General features: G+C 39.3%; 1 protein-coding gene across 1 annotated transcript; it reads left to right on the forward strand.

Moving 5' to 3' along the window:
* Positions 1–7511: 7511 nt before the first annotated feature.
* LOC118470255 (guanylin-like) lies at positions 7512–8868 on the forward strand. The gene is made up of 3 exons (XM_035947942.2): positions 7512–7664; positions 7758–7944; positions 8505–8868. The coding sequence occupies exons 1-3, from the start codon at positions 7596–7598 to the stop codon at positions 8531–8533; spliced, it is 285 nt and encodes a 94-aa protein (XP_035803835.2). The 5' UTR covers positions 7512–7595; the 3' UTR covers positions 8534–8868.
* The last annotated feature ends 1375 nt before the right edge of the window (positions 8869–10243 follow it).

The following is a 10243-nucleotide window of genomic DNA, read 5'->3' on the forward strand; positions in this document are numbered from 1 at the left end:
TCAGGGCATCAAGAGGGACCAGCTGGCAACGGGCACTCAGAGGGAGTGGGTTACACAAATCATTAACCCAGGAAAAAAAAAAGTCAGCTCTGATTATTTTTAATGCACATCTTGGTTGAGAAATGTCAGACTTGCTCAGAGCAGTCATCAGGGATTAAATGCAGGTTTGTTGAAATGTATCATTTAACCTGTTCCATTAACGTTACATTATTGAATGGTTTGTAATGCCAGTGAATGCAAATTAAACACCAATGGCAGCAGAGCAGCTTTAAATTAAAAAATGCAAAAAAAAAAAAATGTTTAGAAAGCATGTCAGAGACATCATGCATCTCCACATTTGAGTTTGCATCATGTTTTAGATTGCAGAGCATGTACACAGATGGGTTGTCAGTTTTATTAAGGTAAACATTTTCAGCTGAGCAATTACCCTAATACATTGAAATTATTTGAGTCAAATGATACCACTAATGACCTTTCACTCATCCAAGTGCTGCTTTCAGACTTAGCATCTGAGTTCTGTTGCCCTCCTTAGCGGTTTTGAAGAAGCATCGTGTGTGCATTTTTATAAAAGAAACTGCTCATTTTAATGCAGAGAATTCCTTTATTATCAGGAAACTGCCACAAATTCCTGACCAGGGATTATATCAGCAAAGCAGATTTTTAGGAAGTCATCTAAAATCCAGTATGCACCCTTTTTCAAATCATCATTCAAAGAGTTTTAATTCAAGTAGTCACTGCTGGATTTTGGAAATGTTTTGTTTGTACATGCTTTCATTGACGGAGCCCAAGGACAGCAGGAAGTCCTCTGTCCCCTCTTCGGCTCTGTTGAAGTATGAACAGAGCCACATCAAAGTGTGACAGTCGATAGACGGACTGTGGATGCGGAAACCCTGAATTGATTTTAAGCTGAGTAAAAATAGTACTCGAAATAGCACCTGACACATTACATTGTACACACTGTACTTTTTACATGTTCTCGTACGGAAAACACAACTATTAAAATAGCTGATGTCCTTGAGGATTCTCTTTAACTAAGTTCAATATCTGTTGTCTAATTTTCATTTAGACCAGGATTTGATACATTTATAAATCACATGAGCTTGTAGTACTTGAAAGTCTGTTGATAGTTGTATTAGAAACTGTGTCTCATCAGCAGAAAAATGCTTTTAATGGACCTGGGCTTTTTGCTTGTGGCAGTAGACGGAAACAGGTTGTGAAAGGTGTGGAATGTTTGGTGACTGGTTGTGGCATTGTTGAGGAACAGGTAAAATGTGCTTTTTTTGTAGGGATGTAAGTGCTCTGGGAGGATGCATGCATTCCTTTTAGTATGATAATTAGAGAACACACCTGAGTGACCGGACAGGATTGTGTGACTTTGACAGATTGTGTAAACGGGGCTAGGATTGATTCCCCCCCCCCCCCCCCCCCGAGATGAGGCCAACCAGTGGTGTCGTCGGCAAACGTGATGGTGCTTGTGGGGTGGATGGGTGTACAGTCGTGAGTGTAGAGGGCGTACAGGAGGGGGCTCCTGAGTCATTAACCTAATGGACAGTCTTGGAGTTGATCAGTACCAGTAATGACCTTTCAGCATCTCATTCAGCAGTTGCTGTCAGACTCATTTGAATCGTTGTCCCCCTCCCCCTTTAAGTGGTTTTGAAGAGGCATAGTGTGCACACATGCATTTGTATAAAAGAAACTGCTATTTGAATGCAGAGAATCCCTTTATTATGAAGAAATTGCCATACATTCCTAGTGGAGCACAAACCCTTAACTGCACACTAAAGAATTCTGAGAAAAAACATCACCTACTGCAGTCGAATTGAAAATACTTGAGGCCACAGTCAATTTATAAGCAAGTCAGATTTTTATGAAGTCTTTCAAAATCCAGCATGTTGACCACTGAGCCATAAGACCCATTGTGCAGCTGGGTGACTTTGTCCATGGACATTTCATACAGAGCTGTAGCAAACTCTAAATGATGCTGATCCCAGTTGATGTATTGGTGTCCAGCAGGTGGCAGCCTCCATCCTAACACCCAGTGCAGGCAGCGAAGGAACAGATTTCACAGACATCTAGAGGTATTCTCACTGGAAAGCATAGAAGAGAAAAAACAAAACAAAAAAAAAAAACATGCATAACGATTCATTTGACCTGAAAATGTGCACCTAAAATAATGTTGCATGTTTAATGCTGCAGATTTTTTATTCAAAGCTTGCTGACAGTCGTCAAACTGATCTGAGTAACAAGTACAGTCCATGCCTGCGTTCTCCAACAGGGGAATGCACATCCATTGCACTGGATGTTCATTTATCCTAAAACTAGTGTCAGTCCCACAAGAAAAAAACACAAGTGTTCATTTTTAGGAATATTAATCTGCAGCCAACAAGCCCTAGCAAATGCTCCATTTGCTCCAGTTTTAAAAAATGTTTGCTATAAACTACTGAGGCTAGTTTGAAATTCCATCTTCATTTTCTCAAGATAAGCTCAGAATTAGGGAGCCATTTTTCAAGACCAGCATCTACTTTAGGACCGATTACGCCCAAGTGCCTTAGATTTGACAGTAACCGACTGACAATCTCAAAAAAAAAAAAAAAAAAAAAAAAAAGTTTAGCTTTCTCATAACACTCCTCTGCACTGTACTGTTTAGCAATGGAGAGAATTTCTACATTCTTTATGTAGACCAGATAACATTAGATTGGGCCTTGAGCAGAACAGTGTACCACAGAACGACAAAGTGGGACAAAAATCTGATGGCCTACAGTCCATGTGCATCTACTTCTCTCTGGATCAACCTTACCTAGTTTTGAGAAGACAGCCTGTCTTCCCTCCTCTTGGCACACTGGCTTAAAGACTTGTGGCAGATCACGGTTGGCACAAACATCTTCAACGTCTTTCTTCGTGAGTTCAGGGATCTTCTCATCCAAATTAAACAGCTTCTTCAGCTGCTTCACTGCCTCCAGTGGGAAGCTTACACCTTCAACCTGGAGAAGTAGTTGTTTTAGGAACAGGAATTCTAGCACAATCCAAACCTCTACATACAGGTGGTATGAAATGAGAATAAGAGCATGTGGAAGTGATACTTACATTAACCTGCACACCAAGAGCTTCTGTGCACAGACAGAGCACAATTACAACAACAACACCATCGAGTGCTCTCATTTTCAGATGCGAGATGCCTTCCAGTTTTTCTTCTGTGGCTGCTGTAGAGCTGTTAAAGACAACAAAAAGCAAGTCTGGAAGGTTAGTTGAACCAATACAACTGGCAGCGTAAGACATTTGTACAGAGGAGCAACAGGTAGGTAGGAAACAGTCTGAAAACACAATAATCATCAATAGGAGGTTTCATGTAAATGCTAAAGTCTGGAGGATCAGACAAGTAAAAATGAGAAAAGTACCTGATGAGTGCAAGGAAGAGATCAGACTGGACCACAGGAGGTAGGTGAACAGAAACAGCACATGATCAGGGAAAGACAATTTATACTCAGAGAACTGATTGGAGAGACAAGACGCAGGTGATAAAAGAGACACAAGTGAAACTAATGAAGACAATCAAAAAGGAGGGAAACGAGACAAACAGAGGAAGTAAAACAACTGGAGAAACAAAAAGACAGGGTTGTTTTCAAAATAAAACATGAAAGAAAAGAACAAAACCAAAGACCAAGACAGTTGTTGCCAGACTTTATGAATCATTGTTTCAACAGTCATATCAAATATATTGGGACAGACTTAGAGAGCATCTTCACTGACTGAAAACACTACACAGTTTAATCCAAGGTGACAATTTTCCTCGTTTAACTGGCTGCACTAAAAGGCACCATCATTCTGTAGGCCATACAGACTTATGGGGAAAAGCAAATGTTTGGTGTGAGGAGAGACTGTATGAATAGATTCTTGTTCATGCACACCTTTTCAATTCATCATTCAAAGAGTTTTAATTCAAGTAGTTACTGCTGGACTTTGGAGATGTTTTGTTAGTACATGCTTTCATTGACAGAGCCCAAGAACAGCAGGAAGTTCTGAGTCCTCAGTCCCATCCTCGGCTCTATTGAAGTATGAACAGAGCCACAGCCAAGTATGACGGTCGCTAGATGGACTGTGGCTGCAGAAACCATAAACTGGCCTCATGCTCAGTAGTAACAGTTCTGTTCATGGTAGTCAAAATAGCACCTGACACATTACATTGTACACGCTGTACTATTTACATGTTCACATATGGAAAACAACAACAATAAAATATGGGATGTCTTTGAGGATTCTCTTTAACTAAGTTCCAAATGTGTTGTCTCTGTTGAAGTTTTGCATTTAGACCAGAATTTGATACATTTATAAATCACATGAGATTGAAGTACTTGAAAGTCTGCCTATAGTTGAATTAGAAAATGCGTCTCATCAGCTGAAAAATGCTTTTAATGGACCTGGGCTTTTTGCTTGTGGCAGTAGACGAAAACAGGTTGTGAAAGGTGTGGAATGTTTGTTGACTGGTTGTGGCATTGTTGAGGAACAGGTAAAATGTGCTTTTTTTGTAGGGATGTAAGTGCTCTGGGAGGATGCATGCATTCCTTTTAGTATGATAATTAGAGAACACAACTGAGTGACCAGACAGGATTGTGTGACTTTGACAGATTGTGTAAACAGGGCTAGGATTGATTTGCACAAAATATTTAGCCTGTTAAAAGGTACTTTCACCCTAAAACGCTATTAAAATGTAAACCAAAATCAAAACCCTATAATCTCCGCATCAGATGACTCCTACATCAACATCTGATAGGTGAAGAATATTTTATTTCAAAGTGCGCTTGTACATTCAAAGATTTGATGGAGATTCTCAATCTTCTTGTCGACAGTGTTAAGAGTGAAGAAGTACCTAAACATATAGGCTAACATATGTGGGTACGTAAGTAACATCATATTTAAGCCCTTAACATTCAAGTTTTCCCATTACGGAGCTTGAAGTTTGACAAAATCATGCTGTATGGCAGCACTGTGTGTATGTTCTTTATCAGTTTATTCCAACTTTCAATTGAAGGTCTGATGTCCATCCGTCATTTATACACTGCTTAATCCTCATTAGGGCCGCGGGGGGTCTATCCCAGCTGACTTAGGGTGAAGGCAGGGGAAACCCTGGACAGGTCACCAGTCTATCACAGGGCTACATATACAGACAAACAATCAGACTCGCATTCCCAACTATGGACAGTTTAGAGCTACCAATTAACCTGAGCATGTTTTTGGACTGTGGGAGGAAGTCAGAGTACCCAGAGAAAACCCAACCATGCACAGGGAGAACAAGCAAACTCCATGCAGAAAGATCCCAGGAAGGCTGGAACATGAACTGGGGATCTTCTATCTGCAAGGCAAAAGCGGTGTTGTTGCAATAATAAATTCCAAGACACTTTGTCAAGCATGCACAATTCCATTGACTGAAAATCATGTCAGTGATGCTTTTGCAAGTTTTCACCCCCATTTTGCTCAGATTTCTGACTGGACTATTTGGTGTTTCCACCATTTAACATTAGCTGCTGTGATTATCACTGAATATCATTTGTTACCCAGTACTGGATTGGTATGATGGTCCCACTGCTTACATTCCCTGTTTTCTCTCTCGTTCTCAAATTTGAGGATTTTCAGTAATTGTAGGGAAATGAATTTGCAACAAATAAGTTAATAATGCAAGTAAGTATGGAATTTCTATTATTCATTAAGTAGCTATAGTTACTTTGCAGATCTAAATTTTTCCACACTATGAAACTGTGAGAAATTTAATACTGTTGTTAAAATTAGCTAAATAAAAATAAAATTAGCAAATACATTAACATTCTGCTCAAAGTATTAGTAACAATAATTCAACAATTTAACATAGAAGATAAAAGGGACCTTTTAAAAACAAAACAAAAAAAAACCACTCTTTTGAAATCTATCCACATTTTGCTCTGAATGCAAGAATTTCACCCACAACACAGTTGTAGTTTAACTTTTACTTGAATGAAACGTCGTCCTCCATTGGCTAAAAGAGCTTAGCAAACATATAGGCTATACAGGTTGTTGTTTAACTTACAGTACCTTAATGTGTTGTGGCTATACAAGTAAAGGATGCACAGTGCTGGAGATGTAAATAAATGTACATGTAAATAAACAGTGTGTTGTTTGTTTTGCAGTTATGGTAGTTTAATCAGTTTGATGGATGTCACCTGTTACATGCCTGTCACTAGTTTTTCCTTCATGCACCCAGGTATTTATGCCACTCAATCCCCACCACAGGGGACATTTCACAAAACTACTTTTGCTACATACTGCTAAAGCATGTTTGTAACATATCTAATGCAAATCTAATGTTGTGTTCTTCAGCGTTGATTTCAGTGATGCATTTTTGTTCCGTTTTGTTCATTTTTATTGGTTTGTTTTACTTTATCTCCAAAGGAAACTTCTGCTAAAACGAGACCTGCTGCTTTGTTCTGCTCCAGTCGTCTTGGCATCACAGTTTAGCCCTTGCCAAAGTTGCTTACAATTTATAGTGTCCCATGTTTCCTGCCTTCCACACATCAAATTCAATAATCGGCTGTTCAATTGCTGCCTAATATATTCCATCCGTTCACAGGTGACATTGTTAGACGATAGTCAATGTCATCACTTCATCTGGAAAGGGTGTTTTCCTTGCCACTGTTGCCTTTGGGCTTGCTCTGGGGGTCAGGCATATGGGTTCTGTAAAGCGTCTTGAGACAATTTGACTGTAATTGGCGCTATATAAATAAAACTGAATTAAATCTGTCAGGGGTTTTAATGCCGTGGCTGGTCCGTTGTTTTAAAGAAGATCTGATGACCATCAACATAAATAAAAACTCTATACAGTAGTTAAGTGTTTTGTGAGTTGTAAACAACACAAACAGTCCAAAAAGAACAAATTAAATACATTATCTATCTATCTATCTATCTATCTATCTGAAGATAATGTCTGTGCATTAAAAACAAAATGTAAATACACACAATCTATAATGTAAATAAGTTGACTGCAGTCCTTTAATTCCAGCTTTGCTTCACTGGTCCACTCTTCACAGTCTTGATTACGTGCTTTGCAGATTTTATTTTCTGCCTGTCCCAAAGGCAAAACACAGAGATTATAAACAAATTAAAGAATTGTGGTTGAAAACCAAATAAAGGATCCAACGCAGTGGTCTGGCATGTTTGGCAGATTAGCTTTGACCCATTGTTGTCCGGTCACCTTTACTTTCTTTGCACTACCAGTTCTGCCAGTTGGTCCTTAAATTACTGACTAATATGTACAAATGCCCAAGAGGCAGTGCAGATACACATCAAGAAAGAATGTGCATCTAAACAATGCATGTCTTCGGATATTGGTGAAGGCAGTGTCTTTGTTTTAGTGTTGTTAGTGATTGAACCACATGTGAGTCCTGTAATACAAGTTAATCCTGTACAGTTGGGACTCAGTCTTCTACCCCCGAGTGTTTTGTCTCTTTGTTCTTGATCCTCTGCTCTCTATAAATGTCCTGCACTGCCGATGGTCCTGCACCCAGACTCTGTTGTCTCTAAGCTCTACAGCAACCACAGAAGAAAAACTGGAAGCCACCTCACACCTGAAAATGAGAGCGCTCAGTGTTGTCCTTGTCATGGTGCTCCTGTGCACCGGAGCTCTTGGTTTTCTGGTTAAGGTGAGTATCACTACAGCATCCTGCATGTTAAGACTTGGATTGTGTCAGAATATTCTTGTTACTGAATGTCCTTCTTCTTTCCTTTCCCTCCAGGTTAGAGACAGACACTTCCCATTGGAGGCAGTGAAAGAACTGAAGGAATTGATGGATTTAGATGAGAAGAACCCTCAACTCACCAAGAAAGTTGTTGAAGAGGTTTGCGCCAAACCTCTCCTGCCGCCGGTCTTTCGAGCAGTGTGTGACAATGAGGTGGAAAGAAAGGCTGTTTTCTACGAACTCGGTAAGGTTGATCTAGAGAAAAGTAAGCGTACGTGGACTGTAGGACACCAGATTAATTTGGTCACTTTGAAATACTGTATTACACTGCTCTGTTCAAGGCTCCATCTAATGTTATCTCTGGTCTACACATAAAAGAAGAAATCTTGTTCATCAGAGAGGTATTGTATGGGCAATCAGGCATTTTACTGTGATATTGGGCAGTTATCACAGCAAGCAAATAATATTGCAGGACTAAAGCTTAATTCAAAACAAAAAGATAGAAACAGACACATTCTTTGGTGATTTTACTCTAATGGATTCCTACAGTCCACTGTTTGCTGACTGTATTATGCCCATTCTGCAATAGCTGCAACATAAAGTGCCTCTGGAATGATAACACCAGGGAAGAGGCCTATGAAAAGCTGAGGAAACAGTCTTTCAGGGTTATTAAACCCTTAAACCACATTAGACACAGCCAACACACTTGTTGCTGAACTGAGACAGGAAGGGATTCCATTATCACTGCAAATAATATGTCATATTAATAACTATGTATGTTTGCATTCTCCTTTTTCTTCCTAGTGGAAGTCTTCAAGTATATTGATCCATGAGAGATCTGTCCCTTTGCTGCCTGCACTGGGTGTTAGGATTGAGGCTGCCATCTATATGACACACAAACCATCGACTGGGATCTTGTCGGGACGTCATCATCCAGAATTTCGAATGACAGTTACATAAAAATTTGACTTGCCTTGATTTTTATGTGTGTTGCTACATTCTGATATGATCCATTGTCAGGAGTGTAAAGCTGCCTCTTATGAATAAATACATTCTTTGCATTTGTTAACGGAGTTGTGATATACTGAAAGGTGACTAGTTGTACTGTTTCACTCAGGTTTGTCCAATAACTCATTCATTTTCAAATGAAATTGTTTACAAAACAAAACTGATAACCTATTTCTTACCTATCTTTCTGTGTACGTGGTCCTAATAAACCAATTCCTATCTGCATAGCTGACCTGGACAAATTTTATCTGCCAGGATCGCCAACAAAGTAGCTAATTTAGGTACTTGCAAACAGGAATGTAGATTATTGGCCTCTAGTATCAATATGCATGACATCTGTGACCTGCTTCCCAATCCCAGAATTTCACAGCCATCATTGGTGTCACATATGATCATCATTCTTTAAGGAAATTCGCTTTTTAAACATTTAAAGCTGCACTGCTGCTCTCAGAGTGTTTAAATTACATCCACTGATCTATAAACTCTACAGTGATGTAATAACAAGTTTGATGTGGCTAAATTTTGAAGTTGCTTCATTGCGACAAATGTGCCACATGTTGATAAACAACAGGGTCAATTCTGCCACCTCTAACCTGTCCTTTGAAGACGAAGTGCTTCTTCCTGCATATATTGAAGAGGATTCCATTGAGAAATGCATGAAATGTGTACCTACAAAACCAGCTATCAAGGATCAGCCAAATAACTGTTCAACTGTTCCATTAAACTCACATTACTGTGGAGTTTACAGATAAGTGAATGCAATTTCAACACTATGTGGGCAGCAGAGCAACTATAGGTGATTTAAAATGGGGGGGTTCCCTTTAAACTGATGGCCATGTGTGACACAAAAAAAAGAAAAAAAAAGAAAAGGACAGCAGACCACTGTCATCAAGCATATAGATACCTGAGGCCAAGATCTTGGCTGTCCAGTCAGATGAAATTTGATTGCATTAAATCAGAGATTACACTGCCAAGAATCACTGAAAACAAAACCAAAACAAACAAAAAATGCCCTGCAGATCAAAATTGGTAAATTTAGAGCATTTGCAGTGAAGCCACATTAGGAGCACAGTTGCAGTTGCCCTAGTGACCTCAGGGTTAAATATAAAATCATAGCACCTAGCATTATGACAATGTAAATACATATAAAACCTATAGATATTATCAGATCAGATTTAAAAAAAAAAAGATTCATCCAAAAAAAGAGAAAGCCTTTGAGTTGAACAGTACAAGTAGTGACCTTTCAGTATCTCACTCACTTTAGTTTTAGAGTTCAGTATAAATAGTTTTCAGGCTGCACAGTGGCTTGGTGGTTAGCACTGACACCTTGCAGCTAGAAGATCTCAGTTTGTGTCCTGGTCTTCCCGGGATCTTTCTACACAGAGTTTGCATGTTCTCCAGGTACTCCGGCTTCCTCCCACAGTCCAAAAACATGCTGAGGTTAATTGGTAACTCTAAATTGTCCGTAGGTGTGAATGTGAGTGTTATTGTTTGTTTCTATGTGTAGTCCTATGCTAGACTGGTGACCTGTCCAG

The sequence above is a fragment of the Amphiprion ocellaris genome, chromosome 5 (assembly GCF_022539595.1).
Source record: "Amphiprion ocellaris isolate individual 3 ecotype Okinawa chromosome 5, ASM2253959v1, whole genome shotgun sequence".
Lineage (NCBI taxonomy): Eukaryota > Metazoa > Chordata > Actinopteri > Pomacentridae > Amphiprion > Amphiprion ocellaris.

Excerpts from the sequence above, each read along its gene's own strand:
- LOC118470255 (XM_035947942.2), top strand. The coding sequence starts at position 7,596 with ATGAGAGCGCTCAGTGTTGTCCTTGTCATGGTGCTCCTGTGCACCGGA. Across the intron at positions 7,665-7,757 it reads CTCTTGGTTTTCTGGTTAAG|GTTAGAGACAGACACTTCCC; the intron begins GTGAGTATCACT and ends CTTTCCCTCCAG. Across the intron at positions 7,945-8,504 it reads GGCTGTTTTCTACGAACTCG|TGGAAGTCTTCAAGTATATT; the intron begins GTAAGGTTGATC and ends TTTTCTTCCTAG.